Source organism: Colias eurytheme, chromosome 22 (genome assembly GCF_061535395.1).
Source record: "Colias eurytheme isolate Ceu_HAF_F1 chromosome 22, ilColEury1 Martin Lab GWU primary, whole genome shotgun sequence".
Lineage (NCBI taxonomy): Eukaryota > Metazoa > Arthropoda > Insecta > Lepidoptera > Pieridae > Colias > Colias eurytheme.
The window spans coordinates 849595-876681 of NC_143001.1; the positions used below are offsets into that span (position 1 = coordinate 849595).

Consider the following 27087-nt stretch of genomic DNA (forward strand, 5'->3'; position numbering starts at 1 on the left):
TTATTTTAAAGGTTGGTCAACTTTTTTGCAGACTGTACTAGTGAACTTGTAAACTTTAGCGCAAATGTGTACTAATAATTATAACCTTAAAGTTAATTTCTGATCAAGCTTCAGATAATGATTGATCGTATCCTAAATACATACATTCAGAAAATACAAAAGTATTGTAATAATTTGTTTCAGTCTCCACATTTGGCAGCTTCTAAAATATATTAGAATTCTGTTGAAAAAAAAACTCACAAATCGCATAATTGAATTTTTGAGTAACAGATAAACAAATATATTGACTTAAATTTTTTATCTCTACCCATATAAACCTTAGGATATACAGTATGGGCACAGTATTATTGTAAAATGGTCTAACGCTTTTTCCGAATCGTATGTGTTAGAATGTGGTGTAAGACAAGGGGGGCTGTCGTCGCCTAAATTGTTCAATCTTTACGTAAATGGCCTTGTTGTCGAACTCAGCAATATGCGGGTTGGTTGCCGGATCGGAGGTATAAGTTGTAACAACATAAGCTATGCCGATGATATGGTATTGCTGGCTCCGACTGCAAGCGCCATTACTGAGATGCTCAAAGTCTGTGAGACATATGTCGCTGCTCACGGTTTGCGTTATAATGTGGCTAAATGTAAATGCATTGTTTTTGGGGACGTTGGTAAGCATAGGAAATGTACGTCTGAGATATCTCTTAACGCGATTACAGTTGAAAGAGTTAAAGAGTTTAAATACCTCGGACACATGCTTACTGATGACCTCAAAGATAATGTAGATATCGAACGTGAGCGTAGGGCATTGGCGATCCGAAGTAATATGTTGGCCCGTAGATTTGCCCGTTGTAGTAATCCAGTGAAAATCACGCTTTTTAAAGCCTACTGCCAGAATTTCTACACGGGTAGTCTATGGTTTGACTATACTGATGGATCGCTTAATGCCTTACGTGTCATGTACAATAACGCGTTTAGAATGCTGTTGGGACTGCCTCGCTACTGCAGTGCGTCTGGAATGTTCGCTAATGCGCATATTGACGATTTCTGGGCGATAATACGCAAAAAAACAGCGTCTACACTCGATAGAGTGCGGCGCAGTCGCAACAGTCTCTTGATGGTAATCTCGGAGAGATATATGTCATCTTTCATGGGACACTTTGTGCGTAAACTTGTCCATTCAAAGCGACAGGTTTACGCATAGGGTGCCCCGTCAACTGATGATAGCACTTTAATATTTACCTACTAACATTAGCTTTTTAAGTCACGTACTAACATTAATGGATCCCTGTAATCTAATTGTTTAAATAAATAAATAAAATAAATAAATAAAATAAAATAAATTACAATATTTCCTAGTATGGGTCTTCAATTATTATCGAAACCAGTTTTTTATACATATATTTTTTCCCAACAGACTTTGAAATATATTTCTAAGTAATATATTAAAAGCATGCAATCTAACAAGCAATAATACCACAAAAAATTACTCTCTAATCACAAAAAATGTTTCCAAAAAGGTTTTTTTTTTCAAATTCATAGTAAATTTTATCGAGTTAGATAATTATATTTTTATTTTATTGGTATTATTGCCAAGCCCTATTCTAATGTGCGATTCAATAATTTACAAATATAATAAATTGAATCACATTTTGTACAATTATCACAACGGTACTTAAACACTGGAAATAATATTTACTATGCAGATATTACAACTTTTAATAAAAAAAACATTTCGCATTTGTTATTGACCTGTCTATACATTATAAATGCATCATTTTTTAACTCACGATGTTAGGTACAAAGGCATATAAAAACTATAACAATGCTTATAATATAGATAGCATGCTATAATTTTATAGAATTTAAAACATTTAGACATTCTTTGAAATATTAAAAATATTGATATTGCCAATTCTTAGCTTCTTTTATGGATGGAAAGAATTGCGCGATATTGATATTTCGCGTTATTTCATTAAAAAGTTTTTACACACCCATCCACATTATAAAATATCCTTAGACTTCTAGACATATAAAAATATAAAATTTTATCAGTTGAGCACTTCGCAAAAACAACTTTATATGTAATAAATTACTTCATTCAATCTTTGGAAGATCCAATGAATCGTTTATACATTTTACATAATATAATATATTTTCCATGAAATATTGTAAAAAAGTTATTGAATTACAATTCAAATATATAATATTCAGAATCAGGCGGCTAACAAGTGCGAAAGAGATAGCATGCTATTATTCTCCAAAGTGCAAACGAGACAGAAGAATCTTCATTTAAGATTCGTTCATTTATTAGCACATGTTAAAATTTAAATACTATATTTTACATCATTTCCAAAATATATATCGAAACGACCAAAATAACAATCCTCAATCGAATCCAAACATAATCGAAAAATTCTTGAACATTTTCACTTGAAATATAATTGGAAAAATCCAGATTTTCCGATGAATTTTTATTATTTTCCGAAACAAAATCACTTTCATATTCTCGACTGAAAATACCGAATCGTAATAAGTTATTTAAATTATAAATTTCTGCAGTTACTTGCTTATGTTTTTGTGTAAGTTGTTGTTCGAAATCAAAGTTGTTGATTGTTGTTTCTGTTGTTGTTAGGAAAGTTGGAAATGGAACGGCGTGTTTACTAAAGTTGCCAGTAATTGTGATTTTCTCGAAGTTCACGTTTGTTAAGTTATTCTCTGATCTGAAATAATAGGAAATTTAATGTTAAAAGCTTTTTTTTTTTACAACATTGCGTAGGTAGTGTAAATTGTAGACAACAAGACTGAGTACTGACAATAAAGAAGATAATTATAATTTGTTTTACTACTATAGTAAGTACTAGCGCTAATAATTTTTTTGTTGGTAATCTGTTTAAAATTACATTTATTTTGTAAGGACTTGACTTTACTGATACTGACTTATTTAACTGATTTTGACCAATTGATTATTTTGATTTAGAGATACTTACACCTTAAAAACAATCTGGATGAAATGTGAAAACACAGTGAAAAGCTATTCAATGAATTCTATAAAATTTAAAGCTATTTCTCAAAATTATTAGTACCTTAATATAAGTATATAATAAACTTACTGTACAAAACAAGATCGCTTATACAACCCCGCGCAAGCAACCAACGCACAGCTCTGCGATCCGACTATGTGACCGCGCCCTATGTTGAATAAACCGTTGTATGCTACTAAACCATATGTTAAGTGGTTATATTTTGTATCTGAAAACAATAAAAAATATTTAATTTGATTAATTCACAGATTCATTATTGTTATGGTATGTTATGTAAATAGGTTTAAATTGAATGGCATCAAAAAAATAATCGCGGTGATTGGCGCCAATTTAGCTGTCAATAATCGTGTCAATTTCTTTTTTTTTCAATTATGTCAAAATTGTGTGACATTTTAAAAATAATACGCGGTTTTAGCGCCAATTTATCTGTCAAGAATCGTGTCAATTTTTTTTCTCAAGTTTTTCAATGAGTGAAGACTTTTTTCTAGTGTCAAGTTAAAACATCTCAAAGTTTGACACTTGATATTTCAATGTAAAAAAGTTAAGGTTTTTTTTTCATTACTACTCATAACAAAAAAGTTATGAAGTTATGACTTATTAATTGGTTTTCTATTTAAATAGACTTAAGTCACAAAGTGAGAAAAAAAATTAGTTATCAATTGAAATTAACGTTTTTTTTTTTAAGAAAATCAATTAATTTTTTAATACATATCCTTACCCTCAGTCTTCACATAGAACTGACAGCAGAATTGTCCATGGCACACGCTCTCTGTATACCCGTGGGTACTGCGGTCCAGGTCCAAGGGTCTGATGATGTACTGCCTCCAGTCTTCGGAGACTGTGTTTGAGGGGCTGGTTGTGATTTGAGGGTGGACTGGAATATATAGAAAATAGAGTAAGTGATGTAATAGTTTACGGTGTTTTTACTGCAATTTAAAAGGCGTAACTACCAATGCTTACATAATAATAAATAAATAAATAACAAATACGCCTTTTTAATTTTACAAAACATCTCTATAAAGCAGTAATATCTCCAATCTTATTTGAAGGTGCTTTTATCAGTAGGTAAATAAATATTAGATAATAAATTTTTAGGATTTTAATTCTGGAGATTGTTTTTCATAATTGATAATACATAGTTACATATAAGTATGTATTTGGATATTATTTTTATTCTGTAAAGTCAGTCAGCCAGACATGATTTTTTGAATAAATATCTTTATTGGATGAGGATTATTCAAATATCAAGGAAAACGGGAATATTATGCGTATTGTAACTTTAAATATTAAAACATAAAATACGTACCATTTCCAGCCTTTTCCAGTACGTTGACGATAATGTTGCCATATTTAGTACTCCTCCCAGTATTGCCATGAACACCACTGGTAGAAATAACATTAGCTTTAGTAATATATGCCCAAGATGACGCGAAGTGTGATGCTGAAAATAAAAAAAAATATACGTATGAACACAGACTAATAATAATATACTACGTATGTATGAACTATGAATAATATTAGTATTTTTAGGTAAGATATTTTAAAACTAGAAAATGATTCACAAAATATGATAGTAACGTAGGTAAAGCGACAAAAAATATATATGATTTATTATTAGACAGAATTAAAATTATATTTTTAGTAGAAGACCTTGCAGTTTTTACCACTATTTTAAAAATATATATTTAAAAATGCTAAAAACTAGAGGAAATTGAAAAAACTTTAATCAGTCATCAAGAGTCAACTTACATTTATCTTACTTATCTCTTAAATACATTTTTTACTTAAGCTAGCTAGCTACTAGTTAATAACTATTAATTAATTCTGTGCTTAAGCTTATTGCACGCCTCATAAGCGAAGCGTTGAGGTGGGTACTACTGTCACTTCGCGCAAAACATCTGATTTTTCAAACTTAAAATGTCTTTATGTATCATACATTGCACTTGTAAGATAATACATACACACACATATTAAGAAAAAACACTATTTTTAACGTTCATGATATTTTTGATGTCATTTTTGTTATTTAAACTAGTTAAAAAACAGTTTAAAAAAGTTCTGTCTTGGACGTCCGTGTGTCTGTATGTGCGGATCCTTTTTCTTGTTAACACGATAGCGACCGAAATACTTTACTAATCGAGTCTTTTTTTTTCTCTTACGCTTGAGTATGCTCAGGAATAGAACCCTTTCATTTTTCAGGGTCTGATTCGATGTGGTTTAATTGTTATTAAATAAACAAAAATAATAATTAATAAATATTTATTAAAAAAAATTATGAGGCGTGCACTTTTGGATTTTCCAAATTATTTTTATATTTTATAGGTAGTTACTATGCAAACAATCTTTTAAGTTAGCAAAAATAATTTAATTACCAGATAGAAATTGATTCTCATGTCCCCAAACACCCAAAAGCACGTAATTCTTCAATGCCATATCTTTTACATTTTTCACAACGAGGTCTTCTTCCATAATAACTTCGAATTTAACTCCAAAATCAGTGGAAAAAGTCGCTGTGTTTGAAAACGTAGTATTGCAATTTGCGTTGTTCAACGGTTTTCTATAACTGTAAAAAAATCATATATAAAACATATATAAAACTCTAATGTCGCTGTGTTCGAAGTTAAACTCCTCCGAAACGGCTGGACCGATTCTGATGAAATTTTGAGTGTTGCATTTTGATAGATACGAAAATTTGACACAATAGATAAACCAAACACTCTCTTCAGCTTTATAATATTCGTATAGATTACCAGCTTGGTTTCGTCTGCTTTGTCGTAAACTTAAAAAAAATTTACATTTAAAATACAAAAAACCTCGAAAACCACTATATCTATCTATTAAAAATACTGCATCAAAATCTGTTACGTAGTTTTATACAATAGGGACTGACAGACAACGGGAATTTTTTTTACACCATATTATCACAGTATTACCATTATTTCCTACAGTAGTGCGACGAATGTACTTGTGCAGAGAAACGGAGGGGAACTGGCGGGGGTCGGGCGACGCGGGCCGCGTAAAGCAAACACGCTTAGTTCGCTTTACCTAGCGCGAAAGGATGACGCAGTCGTATTTTTTGTGTAATAATTTTATTATCTAGTGTCGTTGACTATTACACCTACAAACAAGGAACTGTTCTCAGTTTGCCATGACTGTAAATACCAGCAAGACAGTAATATTGTCACAAGGAACTCCTGCGGGGTCGACAGTATCGCTTAATGGCACGCCACTAGTTGAAATTGACAGATTTTGCTACCTAGGGTCAACCGTGTCGAACAATCTCTCGCTTAACTCGGAGATCGATATTCGTATCGGCAAAGCGGCGACCATGTTTGGGAAGCTTAATGAAAAGGTATGGCGAAACAAACATCTCACTGTTAAGACTAAGATGATAGTGTTCCAAGCTTCCATCTTGAGCATTCTTTTGTACGGGGCTGAGACTTGGACGTCGTATGCCAAACAGGAACGACGATTAAATTCCTTCTATATGCGCTGCTTACGTAAAATCTTAGGCATAACATGGCAAAACAAGATCACAAACCAGAAAGTACTCCAAACTGCACAGCTACCTAGCCTGACTACGTTGCTCAAACAGAAACGCCTACGTTGGCTGGGGCATGTGTACAGGATGGAGCCTTCTCGGTTGCCAAGGCGCGTTATGCTAGGTGCAATCGCCGACGCAAGGAGAGACATCGGGAGACCTTTACTCCGCTTTAAGGACTGTGTGAAACGAGACATGGCTTCTTTCAAGATTAATCATAATAATTGGGAGAAGCTCGCTACTAATCGATCAGAATGGCGCAAACTTGTTTCCGAGGGTTGCAGATCCTGTGATGAGTCTTGGTTCAGAGTACTCGCAGACAGAAGGAGGAAACGCCATCAAGACGACTCTGAATCTGCTTCTGCAAACTTCCCCTGTCCGACCTGCGGAAAAGTGTGTCGATCCCGCATTGGATTATTTGGACACCAGAAACATTGCTCAGGCAACACACCATAAATCGTCTGTGATAGACGTAAAGGCCAATGATGAATTTTATTATACATAGGTACTTACATATTCTATTATGGCGCGCACAAACTGTTCGGTTTACGGATGTAAATCTACATTGAAATCCCAGAAGGAAACAATATTTCAGAAAGATTGTATTAATTGTATCTGTTGAATTAAAATCAAAGCTATGTATATGTTGTCCTCATTATTTTCTAATCAGATTGTACATCCCAATGCGAATGCATTACTTAGTTAAATGTTATAATATACAATTAAGAACATCCAAAAATAAAGTGTCCACGTAAATAATATTTAGCAGTGCAATATCTGTAATTATATATTTATGAACAAATAATTACATCAGATTTAATAATCGCAATTATTTTGAATGTACATATGAATAAAGATTTCATCATAATATTAATAATCACAATTGTTTTATTTCCCATTTGTTGCAACCCTAGCGTATTTTCGTGTGGCAGCGTAAGTACCTACGCTGGCGGCGGCATCGCGCGACATCAAAGGCGATTCCTTACTGTAGGAAATAATGGTAATACTGTGATATTATTATGTAAGTGATAACTACAAATCTAAATACTAAATTTTAAAGGAAAATTACAAGGAAATAATAGGCATTAAGGAAAATTATTCATTACGTAATTAACTTTATATGGGAACCTCTCAAAAAACATCGCTAATTAGAGCTAATTAACATGTATGACCTATGGTATATTAGGATTTTATAGTTCCCATACGAAAAAAAATTAAATTTTATTCTAAACTAGCTTTCCGCCCGCGGCTTCGCCCGCTTTGTCTAAAACATATATACCAAAACCTTCCTCATGAATCACTCTATCTATTAAAAAAACCGCATCAAAATCCGTTGCGTAGTTTTAAAGATTTAAGCATACATAGGGACATAGGGACAGAGAAAGCGACTTTGTTTTATACTATGTAGTGATGAAATGAGAAATCATATATGTAGGTATTGCTCTTCTACCATTTTGACTACACTAATATAAATATAATATTGTAATACTGTGCTAATATTATAAAGAGAAACGATTTGTTTTTGTATGTGCCCAAAAATTTTAATAATAATTTAAAGTTTAAACATAAAAATAATGTACATAGGCGCGCTATTTTTATTTATTTTTGTTCACAACACAAGGGAGCGAGATTATGCCATGATTTTTTTTTTAATTTCCTCCAAAATGATAAAGCTAAATAAAGATTATCATACTTACACAGAGACAACATCACCACGTCTATCAAAAACTAAATTACTCCTAACAAAATCGTGTCCTTGTTGGCATTTGATTCTCTCATACACGTGCGTCACGACGTACATCCGAGCTGACTGCGCTGCATTTGATACTGTTTTCACTATCTGAAAGATCGATATTAAAATTTGTAACCACGCCCACGACATGTATATTTAATGTTACATGTGAATTATGAATAAGAAAACTCAAACACAAACAATTATTTTTTAAACCAGATTGTAGAAGTTTTTAATACGATACCTAGTACCGCCTGGCGCCTACGTAAAAATAATTTTCAGTTCCTACAGATCTAAGATTCGATAAGACTGCCTTACAATATAATATCAAAATATATTTATTTTTGTTTGATGTTAAAGGTCAGAAAAAAATAAAGAAATTGCGGGAAAACTTGGAAAAATTTCTGTATATTACGAATATTATGTGTTCCTGTATGACGTAGCTTGGAATACGTTTGAAAAGATGTTTCAAATAAAGTCTTATTTCATAAAAATTAAGGTTTAAATTTAAATTCTACCTCATCATAATTATTAGCACAAGGCCCACATGACTCCAAGTCGGTTTTGGACAAAATTTCTTCTGGTAAAACCAATATGTCAGCACCCTGAAACAAAAAATAATAAATTAATGAGTTTTAAGAAACTATAGCGAAATATTTTTTTTTTTACAAAAAACTAAACCGCCTTCAAAATGTCAGAAATTTAAATGAGACACTCGAGAGGCACTAGCTATCAAATAAAAAAATGTTGTGTGGTTTTATGAAACCACGGTAAAAGTGAAACTGTTCGAACGGTTCCGAACACTGCTTTGTGCAGCAGCAGCGCATGTCGCGTGCCGAGTAGGTATACCTACTCGGCAGCCGCGATACACGCGACATGCGCTACACAGACCAAAAAGTTCGAGACGATGTAATAAAAGTTTCACTTTAAAAAAACATCAAAATCAGTTCACCCAGTCAAAAGTTCTGAGGTAGTTAACAAACTCACAAAAAGCAGTTAAATTGACAAATGCGTGCTTTATGTCATGCTTGTTGAATATACCTAAATAATGTAAAATTGTGTGTAAAATATATTTATTATACCCAAAAGAAGGTATCGTAAAAAATATTTTTTTAATGTTAAAATATAGGTAACTAAGTAGGTAATCGTGTTGGTCGCCTATTTTTTATAGCGTTGATCTTTTATATTATTTTGTATTCATTGTAAAGCATTGCAATAATACATGCACGATATCACTATAAAATATATTTTTTATCAATGCAAGTATTGCGTAATGCAAGCAGATAAAACATTTATATGCAGATAAAAAATATGGAAAATTTTACACAAATCGTTTTATGCATGCTAATAATTGTGAGTATATTTTTAAAAATTGTGAGTGTTTGTACTATTTTAAGTGTTAATTAAACTTAAATACTTGGATAAGTATTCAATGGTAGATGTATTTAAGTATCTAGGTATAGGTACTAATATTATAATGCTGAAGACTGAAGAGTTTGTTTGCTTCAACGCGTTAATCTCAGGAACTGCTAGTCCGATTTGAAAAATTATATCGGTGTTAGATAGCCCATTTATCGAGGAAGGCTATATTATGTTTATCATCACGCTATACTAAGACCAACAGGAGCAGAGCAGTGCGGGTAAAACCGCGGGGATTGTAATTAAATAAGATCAATTTAGATCCTATATTACTGGGTATCTAAACATTTTTACCGTCTTTATGAATTTTTTCATCGAGAGCACAGAGTTTTGGCATAATTATTATTTGCCGCTAAAAATCGATTCTAGAAACAGATGTAAAATGCATCTGTCCCATACGCTAGGGTTGCCAGTTGCCACCCGTTCCTTGTAATAAAATATTATTATATTTCGCACTTTATACTAATTTACGGCGAAAATAAATTTTACCACGATATTTCACGTTTCTTATTTACAAGATGAATATTTTTAAAGGTATAAATAAACATCACCCTATATAATATTATTGTTTTTTTTCTTTAGCAATCGATAGAATATAATCATTAATCATACTTACCGATTTAGCTGCCTCATGTATCAATGCCTTATAATGATTAACATTAAAATGTTTTGTGGAATCCACTATGGCCGCTTTGTAGACATCCTGAAAATTAATTAAATTAATTTTATTAATTACTAACTAATCACTTATTAATAACTTTCTTATAACATGAAATTAAAAAATTATATACAAAATAGAAACTTAATTTACGTACCTACATATTATATTTTTTAATTTTTTCAACATTATAGACCGGGAGATACTGACACAAAATTTCGAGTCATTTGTAACAAGGATGGCGGTTCTACAGGGGTCTTAGTACGCAATGAAAAAAAGAAAAATGATGGTGTGAACGCTGGTACCGGTGGCTTAGTCGCGTGTGCGTTTGTCGAACTCGTCGGAAAAATAGCGAAAGTCAAACGATTTGTAACACAAAAATTTTAGAATTTACCGATAGCCCATAAAAAAGTAGTAGGCGGTAGTGTCATGCCATACTTTTCCGGTGTGACTTACAGCCCGCCATACCGATGCGAATGTGTTGATTTAAATAAAACAATCATTCAACCATTTGTACCAGGCTAACTTTTGCACAGGTAACTATCGTCGTGCAGCCATTTACGAAAATCGCCATGCCATACTTTTCGGACGATTCCAAATGGTCGCCATACCGCCGAAAATCTGCAAAAAATTTTTATTTCGCCAAACTTTTTGTACCAGAATTGCATTTGGATTTTTGGAGAGTATTTGATAAAATGTGACCATTATTATATTTGCCATACTTCTAGCAGGGGGAAAAAGTGTTGTCATACTTGAAAACTTAATTTATTATTAACTAGCGGTCCGCCCCGGCTTCGCCCGTGGTACATATTTACGTTTTCTCTACATAAGAACCATCCTCGTACTTCAATGAATATAATAGAAAAGAATTATCGAAATCGGTTCAGCCGTTCACACACGTGATGCCGTGACAAAGCGAAACGGGTGCAGACCCGCCGCCTTTTTATAGCTCCCGCCGCGAAGCGCGTCGAACGCGGCAACTGATACACAAAAATAATCCTTATGGTTGCATGTTTCTGTATTCACGCGCGATGACTTATAGCGTATTTCATGTATAACTTTGGTGTTTCTACACCGATTTACATGATTCTTTTACTATAACCTGCCCAGGAGTATGAAGAATAATTGTGCCAAATTTGGTTAAAATCCGTCGTGTAGTTTTTGTTTCTATAACGAATATACAGACAGACAGACAGACAGACAGACAGACAGACAAAAATTTTATTGATTGCATTTTTGGCATCAGTAGCGATCCCTTATCACCCCTTCATAGTTTTTTTTTAAATATATTTCATGTACAGAATTGGCCTCTCTACAGATTTATTATAAGTATAGATTTATACAAGTGAAGATTTCCAACACATAGATCTTTGAAATTTTGTATTTATATTTGTTGATCCTCAAACTTACAGGAAAAATAAGTGCCATACTGTTACAAATCGTTTGACTTTCACTATTTTCCGACGAGTTCGACTAACGCCCACGCGACTAAGCCACCGGTACCAGCGTTCACGCCATCGTTTTTCTTTTTGTCATTGCGTACTAAGACCCCTGTAGAACCGCCATCCTGTTACAAATGACTCGAAATTTTGTGTCAGTATCTCCCGGTCTATTACGGACTACGGTGCGTTAGTCAATTATTATTACAGATCATTACAGATTTTCATTTTCATGCACATTAATATGTCTTTAAATTATTTAGGTTAGTATGATAGTAATACTATCTATGTATTAATGGTATTAGTTATTATATGCAATAATACATTTTGTAACAAAGAAATATGATGTAAACAACATAGCGTGAGATAAGGTCCTTTTGTATCATTATATTTTTTATTATTTCCGCATAAGTATATTAAGTATCTCTTCTCCATTTACTAAATACCTATAAGCAAATAAATTTTCTTACTTTGTTGGTATAAGAAACTACATAATATTGAACCGATTATGATATAACTTTGCCGTTTTAATTCCTTGTTTGACAAAGACCTTTTTGTTATTTTATTCTTATATACTTACCTAAATCGTAAAATTATATACTTTAAAATTGAAAGAACGTTTTATTAACTGTTTTACTTCATTACCTACTTACATAAATTATTGCATTATTGCATGAGCAACGACAATCAGATATAAAGATATTTATTTAAATTCAAACAATCCAAAGACTACAAAAATGTAAATATGTATTGTAACAGAATAGCATGCACATTTAATTAGATGTCAATAGTAAATAATAAAATTGTCAACAATAACAAAAAAAAAAACAAAGACACAAAAAAGAAATAGAACTACCGACTAAAAATTTAATCATAACAAATGCATTATGAAATTCGTTCGTTGACCCAATCACGCATTTCCCGCGTGACGTATGTTATCTCTGTCTAGCATATTTAAAAGTGTATAGATGTCTCTGTCCCTCGTTGGGGTGTCCCTTAACCTATATTAGGGACGCTCATGAGATCACGTACGCACTACATTAAAATGACATAACTTGGTTTATTCCTCTGAGACATAACTAATCTATAGACTAGATCATAGATAATATAATATGTAATTAGTACCTAGGTACTATAATAGATAATCTATAGATTAATTCATATTAAATTAGTACATATTTATATCAAATGAAATAACGAAATATTTGTTTTGTATGTTTGTTTATAGACTCTAAACTTTGATTCCGATAATTTTAAGACTGAAGTAATATGGGTCATGTTTTGTTTACAAACCATGCCAGTGACTAATGTTAAAACATACAATGTATTTACAAACAAAAACCATTTTTGCAATTATGACAAAATACCATTGAGATATAGATACTGTATATGGAGACGACACCGCCTACATCACTTATGTTCCGCTGCGTATTTACAAACTATACATAGCCAGAACGCAACCATAGGAAACTGCTCGTGTATACTTTGTAATGCTGTTATTAAGTTTGTTATTACAAAATATACACGAATTTTGCGTACTGATCGTGTATACTTTGTAACGCGGATGCTTGCTTCTTCGTTCCAAACTATACACGATCAGTACGCAAAATATAACTAAATTTACCTACTACATCACTTACGCTTGAGCGAAATAATAAATAAGCGTAGGCAATCAAAGACTTGTACAGCTATATCTATCTACTTTCATTCTTCTTGATTGATTCAGTAAAATATGGAATAAAATATTATTAGGTGAGCTTAGAAAAATTAATAGGTAACAGATATAAGGGTTACCTCATTACCTGTGTGTTAGGTTAGGTTCGTGTTTTTTTTAACTACACAAAAATAAAAGACCCGCGAAGCGGGGCTCCGTCGCCTCGCAACCGTCTTCTTCTGGACTTATTAGGTTCTTACATTTTAGCACTATTGTCAATTGTAAGTCGTGCAGTATAGTCGGGAACGAAGACACAAGCATCCTCGATACAAAAAATATACGACCAGTACGCAACATTACATACACAACCGTACCGCACGGCATAAGACCAAGTTTCACGCTCACCATTTGGACCTCTGGCGCTCTAGTACGGTGCGATTTACCCGCCACTTCATTCCGCGCACAACCAAATTGTGGAACAGCCTGCCTTCGGCGATATTCCCGAACGCCTATGACATCGAGGCATTTAAAAAGAGAATATACCTCCACCTTAAAAAGTCGGCAACACATCCTCGGACACGTCTGTAGATGCCTATGGGCTGTGGAATTGCTTACCATCAGGCGATCCACATGCTCGTTTGCCTTCTTTCATATTAAAAAAAAAAAAAAAAAAAAAAAAAACACAATACACATGCATTTTGATAATAGATTTCAAAACAACAATACAATAATATAAGCGCGAGCAATGGAAAGACGCCGCGCTTACTCCGAAACATACACGATTAGTCCGCATGCGTACTGGCGCTGTATATTTTGGAGCGCTATTCTTACTTACTTCACTACAAAGTATACGCGAGTACTTGCGTACTGCTGTTGTATAGATTGGAAGAACTTTGTAAAAAAGTTATTTCCAAACTATACGTGATTAGTTTCACACCGTTGCGTACTGGCCTTGTATAGTTTGGAAAGACGCTGTTCCGCTCAACATACGCCATATGGCGTAACTGCAGTGAAACGCATCAAATATGCCTCTGTGTTACGATATTGCACAAATAATACGGAAAAGTGCAAAGGAATAACTTTCATCGGCAAGTAAAAGTGCTAAAACTAGATACTTAATAATTTTTAAAACTTAGTTAGAGCAAAAAAATGGCGCACAGATTTTGTTCGTGGTGTCTCCTCCATACGTAGTAATATTATCTCAATGCAAAATATGGAATAATATAAAAACTGCACATCCTCTCGCACTTGGCCGGTTTCATTATTTATATTCAATTCATAGATTTCATCTTTAGATAATTTCTTTGAAGGCAGTGAAGTTAAAGTGAAGTTATATTGAGTTATTTATGGGACAGATAGGTAATAGATCTTAATACAAACATGACGAATAATAACATGGAAGTCATTATTTAATTTAGTCGAGAGTTAATATCCTTTTCACATTATCTTGGATTTATACTATAGAGCAAATCTTTGCGGTTATCAGTTCTTACCCAGCTGACCAAAATAATAGTTATGTTTATAAGTATGTATAATTTTATTCCTTCGAATTTTAATAAGTACATCAATACATACTCAGAGTTCAACATCTAGTTAAGTACCTACATTTTTCACACACTGTTATTTAAGCTCATAATTTGTACTATGCAGGTCTAAGATGCAGGTAGATAAATATATGTATTGCACGCCTCATAAGCGAAGCGTTGAGGTGGGTACTACTGTCACTTCGCGCAAAACATCTGATTTTTCAAACTTAAAATGTCTTTATGTATCATACATTGCACTTGTAAGATAATACATACACACACATATTAAGAAAAAACACTATTTTTAACGTTCATGATATTTTTGATGTCATTTTTGTTATTTAAACTAGTTAAAAAACAGTTTAAAAAAGTTCTGTCTTGGACGTCCGTGTGTCTGTATGTGCGGATCCTTTTTCTACCGAAATACTTTACTAATCGAGTCTTTTTTTTTCTCTTACGCTTGAGTATGCTCAGGAATAGAACCCTTTCATTTTTCAGGGTCTGATTCGATGTGGTTTAATTGTTATTAAATAAACAAAAATAATAATTAATAAATATTTATTAAAAAAAAATTATGAGGCGTGCACTTTTGGATTTTCCAAATTATTTAAATATATAGTACAATTGTTCTTTTTTTTGCCAGATGTGTGAATTAATTTTATAATCTAAGCTTTAGCTGACCATAGATACCTAGGTATAATACCTATATAGATAAGACGTCAGAAGGAAAAGATTACGATTTTTACCAAAAACAAATCGAAAGGAGTGAAAGAGGACGTAAGCATTTTTGTTGGAAAATAATTTTCATGAGAAATTTTTTTTTTAATATAGCGAAGCAAAAATGTAAAACTATGTGATACTTTTATTTTATTAGTACCTATTAGTGCTATAAGGTACTTACGATGTAGGTACCTGTTTGTTAATCTGTTCTACTTTACCTATTTCCTAAATTCAGGTCTCCACTACAAGCTAAGTACTTAGTACTTAGATATACCAGATACCTAATGATACTTAGGTTTATTTAGGGCACGTAGATTACGTATCCTAGATATTATTGACCGGTCAACGATATTTTCATAACAACCTACTGATATTAGGGATTAAATATGTTACAATATGTAAAATCCGAATTTTCTTTCTTTTTAGTAAATACTAGTTTACCGCCCGCGGCCGCGGCTTCGCCCGCATTGTCTAGAATGCGGATAAGAAATTACTTATGTATTAAAACTTTCCTCTTGAATCATTCTATCTATTGAAAAAAACCGCATCAAAATCCGATGCGTAGTTTAAAGGGACATAGGGATTAGGGACAGAGAAAACGACTTTATTTTATACTATGTAGTGATGTTGTACAGATTATTATTATATTACCTATAACGTAATTGACAAAAAAAAGCTTATTTTATTACTAAAATTACAGGTGCGAAAATACGAATAAATAAAAAAAAACATATTTTATTTAGGAATAGGTATCTTGAATCTAGATTATCAGCAGGCTTACTCTTCAACCTAATTTCAATTCCAATCTAAGACCAATCCGATCCCAATGTTAATTTTGCAGTCACGTGATTTCGTACTCTTGAAAACAATCTGACAACATTGGATTGAAATTGGGATTGCCCCGCGATTATTTGTTACACGTGAAGTTAGCTATGAGACGGGCCGCAATAGTGTCGTCTAACTCTTTACGATTAATCGGTAATAGGACTTTTAAATGCTTTATCCTTTAAAAAACAAGGCTAATAAATATTTCTGAGTTAAATAAATATTTAATTTTATTCTTTTTAACATTTTCCATCTATTTGAGCGATAGAAAATGGTCAAAATCACGTTTGACGTTGGCTGTATGCGGGAGGATCGTTGCCTTTTTTGCAACCCAACGCAGACGCGCTCCAATTTCAAATATTCTAAACATATTCAAGTGGTTGTGAAGAGTGAACCTTATTTTAGTTGCGAGAGTTAGATATTTATAATTTTGAATTCATATTTAATTATAGTTACTCAACTAATACGAGAGATTTACGTAAGGGGTAAGTAAAAAAATATACTAGCTATATTATAAGTAAGTAATGTTTTATTATGGTTTTACTTAACTAAATAATGAGAACCAACTATTTTTGTTTTGTCGCTGTATATAATTACTATCCTAGGTTACTTTATAAAGATGATATTGACTTATAAAAACGATGAAGAAATTTTTGATTTTACGTATTTTGTAGATAATTATGCACAATTATATTTGTTATTATTTACGTTTGTAAATAAATGTGTGTTACACACAAACCTTTATTATACTAGTGTAGTTAAATTAATTTATTAAATATGAATAAAATACAATATTTTTATTTTGTTGCGAATAATTATAAAAGTTTTTCAATTTCAGTAAATATGTCCAATCGGCCAAGTTATGCTCAGTTAGAAGGTTTGGTGGAGTTTCTCGAAGAAAACCCGGGCATAGCTAGAGGAGAGCTTCGGACAGCGCACGGTAAATTGGAAACAAAGAGAAAATGGGAAACGTTAGCGAATACATTGAATTGTCTTGGAGGAGCAATTAAAAATGGACAAGGCTGGGCTAAGGTAATACTTGTTACTTTAAATATTAAATTGAATAATTTCAAACATGAAAGCAAGTCTCAAAGTCGAGCCTCAGATATTTTTAACAATTTATATAAACTGCATTTAAATCATTAACAATAAGATAAAAATTCATTTGTTTTCAGTATTGGGCTGAGAAGAAATGTGCTCTAAAAAAACATTGTGCAGATCTCTCGGCTTCAATGACACGTACTGGGGGAGGGACAGACAACCTAGCAGTGTTGTCTGCCCTAGACAATAGATTAGTGGCAGTAATGGGGGGACAAGAATTTGCGACGCGTGATACAATATTGACAGTCGTCCCATTTCCTCAATCAGTAATATATTTAAATAAACGTACAATTTTGTAATAGAAATTTACATTACATTACATTTAGAATTCTATTTATTTATTTATTTATTTATTATAAGGTACCTTACAGCTAGTGATACAATTTTTGAGATGAATAAATACTAAGCTACGCCAATTAAAAGGTACACCAATAGGTAGTAAAAATAATATACGTATGTGAACAAATACTAGTATAAGAATTTTACAAATGATAAGAGAAAAGATTTAATTTTTTGTAGGTATAAGTAAGCATTGATCAAGCCCAATAAGTATTTATAAAGTAAGGAAATGTTTTAAATATCTTCGAATTCAAATAAATTAAAACCAATTTAATGTAAAATTAAGTAAGACCTGGTAAGTAGGATGTGATTGTGTGTGTGTGTGTGTGTGTGTGTGTGTGTGTGTGAAAGTGCGTGTATGAGAATGTGTGAGTGTAAAAAGCTAATGTATTATATTATTATGTGAGCTGAGCTTCAGTATTAATTAATTGTAAAATTTGCTTTTTGAAACTAGTACGTGATAAATAGAAGGGATCCACAGAAGAAAATTTTTTATTATAAATGTCCGGGAGCCTGTGGAACGGTGACATTTTTAGATAATTAGTTGATGTAGCCGGCACGTGGAATAGGCGTGTGTGGCGAGTACGCTGTGTGGGTACAAGATACTTTATATTTTCCAACGCTGTGGAATAGTCAAACTTGTTGTTCACGATATCGTATAACAACATAATGTCTATTATATCTCTCCTATCCTCCAAAGTATTTAACCCATAATGTGAGCAAGCCTGTTCATAATTCAACGAATGATTTTTTGTTTTATAATTCATTTTGTTCACAAATATTTTTTGTATCGCTTCCAATCTTTTAATGTGACATTTATATTGCGGTCGCCAGATCACACTTGCAAATTCGAGAACACTACGTACGTAGGCAAAATAAAGAACTTTCAAGCAAGTAATGTCGTTAAATGGATCAGCTTGTCGCAAGATGAAACCTAGATTTTTGTAGGCTTTATGAACAATAAAATCCACGTGCGTACGATATGCAAGTTTGACGTCCAGAATCACACCTAGGTCCCTTACTGAAGTAACAGCAGGTATAGATTCACTATTAATTTTATAATCAAAACAAATAATATTATTATTTCTATTACGGGTAAAACTTATTTTTTGGCATTTTTTTATATTAATTGATATTTTATTTAATTTATAATAGTCACTTAATCTATTAAGATCATCTTGAAGACATTGACAATCGTAAGAGGAAGTGACTTTTCTGAATATTTTTTTATCATCAGCATAAAGTAAGAAATTAGAATTTACAAAGCAGTTACCAATGTCGAATAAGTAAATGTTATACAATAAGGGACCGAGATGCGATCCCTGCGGGACGCCCGAAGTAATATCAACAAAATCTGATTTAAACCCCCCTAGAATCACCGATTGACTGCGGTTCCTGATATAAGACTCTATCCATCTGAGAAGATCACCCCTGATACCCACCGCATAAAGCTTACGGATAAGAACATTATGACTTACTCTATCAAATGCCTTCTCGAAATCTGTGTAAATTACATCGACCTGTGCTCCTTCACTCATGTTGTTATTTATGTAATGTGTTAAGTCTAATAAGTTAGTAGTAACGTTCCGTGATTTAATAAAACCGTGTTGTTTAGTTGGAATACATTTAAGTGTATGAGTGTAGATTTTTTGGTATACTAGTTTTTCCAACATTTTAGCAAATATATTAAGTAGTGATATGCCCCTATAGTTAGTTATATCTTTCTTCGAGTCTTTTTTATGTATGGGCACAATTAAAGCCTTTTTCCATAAGTCTGGAAAAATACCTTCGGTTATGGAACGTTGGAAGAGTATACGTAAAGGTGTTCTAAGACTAGTTCCACAGTTTTTAATGAAGACAGCCGGTATGCCATCGGCCCCGGCTCCCTTTCTATAGTCCAAATCCCGAAATAGCTTAATAATCTCCTGATCTTTAATTGTGATTGAGCAAAGGCTATCGGTAAGCTCAAAATCGTCTACAGTAGTAATTGGGTCAGTATTATCATCGGATTGAAAAACGGATAAAAAAAATTCACTAAACGCTGAACAAATGTCGTTACCATCAGTAAGGTTGCGTTCACGGAAAATCATACTGCATGGGTAACTAGAGTTATTTCGTTTGTCTTTAATATACGTCCAGAACTCTTTAGGCGTGGTTTTAATAGATTTTTGACAACGTAAAATGTATTTTAAGTACGCTTCGTCCTGAAGTTTTTTTACTCTAGTTCTAAGCAGTGAAAAAGATGCGTAATCGTTTGGATTTTTGTATTTCTTCCAACGAAAGTGAAACTTATATTTTTCTTTTATTAAATTAATTAATGCAGGCGTATACCATTTCGGATATTGACGACGAGATGAAATCCTAACAGACGGTACGTATTTCTCTATTAAAGAATTTAAAACATTATAAAATTTATCGATGGAAATATTAATAGATGCGGAATTTAAAACGTCAGTCCAATTTATTTTACTAATTTCACGATTTATTGCAGTATAATCAGCCTTATAGAATTTTTTTATTTTTGAAAACTGGAAACGTAACGGTTGTATATAAACATCTTTTATTGTAATTACAAATGGTTGATGGTATCGATCAATATTGACTAGGGAATCGGAGGAAATAATATCATTACAATCAATAGATAAATTAGAGAACACGAGATCTAAAATATTACCACAACAGTTAGGTGAAAGGTTGTATTGATTAGCCCCCATTAAGGTTGTTAAATTCATTAGGTCCAGAGAGGCATCTAAAAGATCATTGGTACAGGGATCTGTAATAATAAAAGAGTGATCCTTCAACCAAGTAATAAACGGCAAATTAAAATCGCCCACTATCAAATATTTGTTATTAGGGTAACATTCATACAAGGACAGTAACGCTGCGTTTAAAGATCTTATATTACCAGGCAAATCAGAATTAGGAGGCAAGTACACAGCAACAATGTGAAGGTCACCTTGACTTTTACCAAATTGACAATTAAAAGACTTACCAGGTATAGTTAGCCAGACACTTTCCACGTTACCGCACACAATATTTTGAGTTAAGTAACCACAAAACGCTTTTTTAACGCATATAACAACGCCTCCGCCTTTCATTTTATGTTTCCTATCAAATCTGAAAACGTCATAGCGAGAATCACAAATCTCTGAGTCAAGAATTCCATCACACAACCAACTTTCCGTTAAGATAATAATATCATAATTGCTTACTACGATATTTTTATGCAGTTCCGGTAATTTAGTTCGCAAGCCGCGAGTGTTTTGGTAATAAATGTTAATAAAATTACGTTTGGAAGTCATTGAGAACAAGTATAAAACAATTTAAATATTAAGTAAAGTACAATAGCGAAGTAATCGATTAAATCGAAATAATATCAACTTACAAGTTATATAAAGTATTATCGCGGCAATACATATACCTATCTTAAGTTTTTTTAGTAATATTACACTATTCACATGAATATTATAAAGATAATAATTATAGAATAAAACTATCGGAACATGACAAAAATTGTTAAAAACATTGCGGGCAGTTCTGAAAAAAGTAATGCAGTACAGGGGAGCGGAACCTTTTATAATGAAGTCGTAATAATAATTATTTATATATGAAGTTGACGTAAAATAATTTATTGAGAGCTCACGTATAATGTAAATTAAAAGGTATTTATATTGTGTAGTGTATAAGTGTGTTAAAAAATTGTAAGTGGTAGATACTGAAGATATAAAAGCGTATGTAATATTATGTAGGGCATGATCAAAACTTAAAATTAATAACATATCTAAAAGAAGTAAATTGCTATTGAAATAAATGGTTAAGGGCAGGTTTCTAAAAAATTCTTCAGGTCTTCATCCGAAGCTATGACCTTCGCCGGCGCTTTCTCATTAGCGCGTAAATATATGGTGCAATTTCTGATCCAAACGAACTTAATGTTTCTTTCTTTGGCACGTTGCTTGCAGTTGTTAAGTAATAATTTATTAGCGATTGTAAGATGTTCATTAATAAATATCTTCAGGGAGTTACCCGTGAAACCAAGGTCATGTGATGTTATGCCTTTTACTTTGTTAGACTTTTTAAAGTTATTGATCAAAGTATCCTTTGTGGCTTTGTCTTTCAGTTTGACTATTATCTTACGTGGGCTGTCCTTCTTGTCTCTGAATGATTGAACCCTTGTAATGAATTCAACATCTTCCTGGTTGAGGTTACAGCTAATAGCAGAGGCTAGACGAAGGAATACTTTTTGTAAATTTTCATTTGATTCTTCAGGCACACCGATAATTTCCACATTTAAAAATCTATTCTTTTGTTCTGTGCGACCTTGTTCAAGTTCCAGGGCAGATATTTTCGCTAGAAGAGTATTTATAGTGTTACGACTCTTAGCCGCTTCAACTTCAGACCTTTGAAAACGTTCTCCAAATCCCTTCATATCAGACTTTAACTTCTTCATATCTTCGTTTAGTCTGTCAACTATGGATAACTTGCAGTCTATATCTTCCAGTCTTTTGTATAAATCTTCAATCACATTTGCATTTATTTTGCTCGTTAATTCGTTCAAATCACTCCTTAACTTTTCAACCTTTTCCGGCAAAGTAGAGAGCGGCGATAGCATTTCCTCAATCCTATTCAAAGATGACTGATAGGAATTAGGCTCAGTGCTAGGTTTAACGGCCTCACCGGATGAGGCAGAGTTTCTACAATCAGGGCAGCACCAAGAGTTTTGTCGTTCAGTGCCAAGTCTCCGCCAGCCAATTTCAGATAAAGTCGCACAGTGGAAGTGGTAAGTGTTACGGCAGCTCGAACAAAGAGCACCATCAGATACTTTTTCATTGCAGCGCTTACAATTATTCATACCGAAGGTTGGGGACACCACACAAATCTTATACGACGTACGTAGATAAGCGTTCACGTATTTCGCGCGGAGTCTCTTAGCATAAATAGCTGCGCTGTCGTAGGGTCGGACTATCGAATTAGAAATCCGAGTTCTAATCCACACGGGCGCGGTGAGCAAAAACTTAATTTTAAAAATTTTAAACACTTCAAACAACAATCAGAATGTCTAGTCACATACGACACCAGATCTAAAACTGTAAACTTCTCAATATTTAATAAATTTTATAATATTCTTTTCATTGTTTCAGTCTGCACCAGTAGTGGAAAACATTTTAATACCTGCAGAAAGTGCGGAAATGGATAGTTCCACAATTATAACGTCACACAATGAGGCAGTACAAGAATTACCCACGAGTAAATATTTGTAGTTTAGGAATTTTAAATTATTTTAAATATGCTCCATAAACCCATAGTCACTCAACCACAATTGGGATTTTTTGTTACAGCTCGAACATGTAACACTTCACTATTTTATTTTATTGACTTTTTTCTAAACATAAACAATTTGTAACATGATGTTTCAAGTGCTGATTTTACATTTTTTATGATTATATTTCAGTACCTGCGCCTGCGACGCCACTTCAAAGTACCCTTCCACAGCGACCCCGCCGACGCCGGTCCTCGATACAGAGAACGGTGGATATTGACATGCAGCAGATGACGGATATCGAAGCGCGGCGGGTTGAAGCCGAATTAATTACAGCGCAAGCATTAACCAAATTGTCAGAGAGCGTTAGCAATATTGAAAATGCTTTGTTATCTATTGCTAATGCAATTTCAGAAGTTGCAAGAAAAATGCCCAGTCAATAACTTTTCAAGATTATATTATTATGTACTTATGTGTTGAAATATTTTTTTTTATTATTCTTTTTTTATTTGTTAGGTAATGTATCATTCTATTTTAATTGTTAATTTGTGTTATATTAGTAGAAAGTATAGAAATAAATACTATGGTTAAATAAAAAAAGTTTATTCATTTCATTCATCATCACATGTCAAAACTTAGATTAACAACTTAATAGATTAATCATTTAAAAATAAGTTGAGTAGGTAACTTATAACTACCAAAGCTGAAAAAATACAATTTTATACCAAATAACTAAACATAACTAGAAAATTTATAACAAATAATATAAAACTTCCCTTGCTTTTAGCCTACCTCCTACTTGCCCACAACTGCTGAACTAAAATATTTCGTTTTTCGATTCCTCGTCTTAGTTCAGCAGCTGCAGCTGTGCTGCTAGTTGATTCTTGAGAAGAGACATCAGGGCATTCATTACCACACTCTGCTGTATTCTCTACAAGATCAACACCTACTCTATTAATACATATGTTATGTAACACACAACATGCGTTGATAATTTTAGCTACTGTATCTGGATGGTAATGCAGCACTCTATGTTTGTGTAAGCAACGCCACCTATTTTTTAATATACCAATGGTACGTTCCACGGTATTCCTTGCAGAGCAGTGCAACTTAGTGTAGTGATGTTCTGGGGAGCCATCAGGAGCATCTAATATAGGTGTCATCATGTACTCCCTCTGTGCATATCCAGAATCACCTGAAATGTAAAACTATTTATCAAAATAGATTCAAAAATACAAAAATCCTACTATAAACTTATTTAAATAATTTACTTGCCTAGTAAATACACATTTTCTCCATTATTATTTAAAGTAATTAAATGTTGTTTAACGGGGTGCTGATTCCACACGAAACTATCATGCGATGCTCCTCCAAATGAAGCATCTACTGACAAGATTCTTAAATCTGCATCACTAATCTAAAAATACATATTAAATTAAAAACATGGACTTATAACAAATTGATTATTAAGTGAATTATTACTTACAATCATAACATTTCTTGAATGAAAATGTTTGCGATTAAAAAACCTTTCTTCATTATCTTTAGGTCTTATCATGGCTACATGAGTGCCATCAATACATCCAATAATACAGGGAATGTTAAATTTTTCATAAAATCTAGAAAATAAGTGCAACTTAATGAAACAATGCTTTATAGAAAACACAAAAAAAAAACAGTTTTATAATCCAAGATAAAAGGTAGATAAAAATTAGGTATTTGTCTTTTGCATTACCTTCGTTTTATAGCATCTCTTTCCGGACGATTTTGAGGAAACTTAATCCATTTTTTTTGAATAACTGCATTGTTAAGAGCTGCCGTCACATCCCTTATACTGCGACTAACAGATTGTTGTGACATGAGAGTACCATACGTGCCTCCAACTAATTTTTGGTAACTCCCAGTCGCATAAAAAGACAATGCTACTAAAACCTGCAAAAATTATACAAGTCTAAAGCTTTTCTTATGTATATCACTATATAATATTATCAACATCAAAAAAGTCAATTAATAAAGAATTTAAAGACAATATACGTATTACGTACCTTATATTTTGGTGCTATATCACTTCTTCTTTTATCAGTTGGCATAAAAGGTTTGATTTCTTCATAAATTTCCCCAAATAAAACCTTACTTACTCTATAATTCGCTCTAAATTCTTCATCATTCATGGTAAACGCTTTATCCGTATATCGCATCATACGACGCTCATCTCGTCGTTGTTTTAATTGTTTTCTATGGGAATTACTCAAAATACTATAAATAACTGCTAACCGTGCCATATTATACACCAATAACTTATTAAAATCAATTAAAATAGTAAAACAATTCCTAAAAAGTTACACTTTTGCTATTGGAAAAATCACAATTGACAAGCAATCCGAACGCAATATCAACTCAATAGACCGCTGTCAAATAAACTCAAGAGTAGCATTTAGCGCACAGCATAGCCCGATCCCAATCCCACTTAGTTCTCGTAAGAAATACGCAATTTGAAACCAATGTGGCGCTAGCGTCGATCTCAAGAGTACGAAATGTTAAAATTCCGATGTATCGACATTGGAATTAAACTCGAGAGTAAGCCTGCAGATGATTATCAGCGAATTATTGCTCACGGCTGAACCTGTGTAGGTAAATCTCGTTATGCACCTAACTATAGGTTGATTAAAGGTATGATGAAGGATTACTGTGGTTTATATTATTTAGGTGTTTATTTTTTATTACGATGCATGCACTTTATTTGAAATGGAGTTGAGGTTAGATGCTTTTGTTTATGTTTCACGTTAATTCAAGTGAAAAAATCTTATATGTAGGTACCCTACCAATTACGCAGTGAAAAAATATTGTCCATTTATATTTAATATCATTGAATAAGTATGTATATTTTATTTAAAAATGTTCGTAAACTTTAAAGGAGTTATTTAAAGTTATTTTAGACAGTACAAAAACAAATCTTGAATAAAATATTAAATAATAAAATTGTGAAAAAATTGTTTCACACGCAACATACCTATTTTAAATTTAATTTTTTAAGGTCTCTTTCCTCTAAATATTTTCCTTAATTTATTTTATTACCTACGAATTAGATAACAATTTTCGCACCGCGTCAGCTATTCTCAAACTGTCCAAAAAATATCCAAAAAATTTTTTGCACAATTCGAAATATTTTTTATAAAAAATTTAAACTTACCCCACTAAAAGCGGCTCCAAAACACAGCGCAAACACAACATACACACAAGAGAACATTTTTACAACAACCGACTGCTCCGGCGTCAGACGCACGTGTGACAGGCGACAGCGCATAAAATAAAAGGTAAATACAACGACTATGAATACAATAACAATTACTCCATATAAAATGCATCCGATTAATCAGCTTATCACACTATACACTGCTTGTTTTCAACACGATATCACCAACACTGTTAGTACTAAACCAGCAATGTAATGTAAATATTTATTTGTGTCATTACTGGTCCCTTTTGATTGTGTCTACGTGCACGCGCATGCGTGATACGCCATGCATCGTTCGTTGACTCATGAGCTAGGATCTTTTAAAAGAAAAATGTTTTTGTTAAAAAAATCCTTTATTCATTCAGGATGAATAAGCTTTGATTGTAAAATTTCTATTAGTATTCCAGATTGTAAAGTATGTCAGACAAACTTTAATAACAAACATAACTATGTACAATGAAAAACGTAATTTTTTCTTGTTTTGAAATGCACAATATGCATTGTGTTGTACCCTTTATTTTCCTATCTGTGTCAGCAGACAGAAAAAAAAATCCAGTGTTTTTATGCACAATACAATACATATAGGCCAGTGGAAATTAACATTAAATT

At 32.7% G+C, this 27087-nt stretch overlaps 3 protein-coding genes across 3 annotated transcripts; 2 read left to right on the forward strand and 1 right to left on the reverse strand.

Moving 5' to 3' along the window:
- The first annotated feature begins 472 nt into the window (after positions 1 to 472).
- Positions 473 to 1192, forward strand: LOC149898517 (uncharacterized). The gene has a single exon (XM_090114830.1). It carries the CDS (start codon positions 473 to 475, stop codon positions 1190 to 1192), a length of 720 nt encoding a protein of 239 aa, XP_089970956.1.
- Positions 1193 to 1871: 679 nt separating this feature from the next.
- Positions 1872 to 26525, reverse strand: LOC149898518 (vanin-like protein 1). Its single transcript, XM_090114893.1, has 9 exons — positions 26434 to 26525; positions 10341 to 10427; positions 8824 to 8910; positions 8271 to 8413; positions 5405 to 5595; positions 4339 to 4473; positions 3751 to 3906; positions 3102 to 3240; positions 1872 to 2711 (listed from the first exon to the last, which is right to left on the reverse strand). The coding sequence occupies exons 1-9, from the start codon at positions 26488 to 26490 to the stop codon at positions 2330 to 2332; spliced, it is 1377 nt and encodes a 458-aa protein (XP_089971019.1). The 5' UTR covers positions 26491 to 26525; the 3' UTR covers positions 1872 to 2329.
- On the forward strand, positions 17175 to 23749 carry LOC149898519 (uncharacterized). Its single transcript, XM_090114863.1, has 4 exons — positions 17175 to 17578; positions 17722 to 17913; positions 23125 to 23230; positions 23436 to 23749. Exons 1-4 carry the CDS (start codon positions 17324 to 17326, stop codon positions 23684 to 23686), a joined length of 804 nt encoding a protein of 267 aa, XP_089970989.1. The 5' UTR covers positions 17175 to 17323; the 3' UTR covers positions 23687 to 23749.
- Positions 26526 to 27087: the final 562 nt, after the last annotated feature.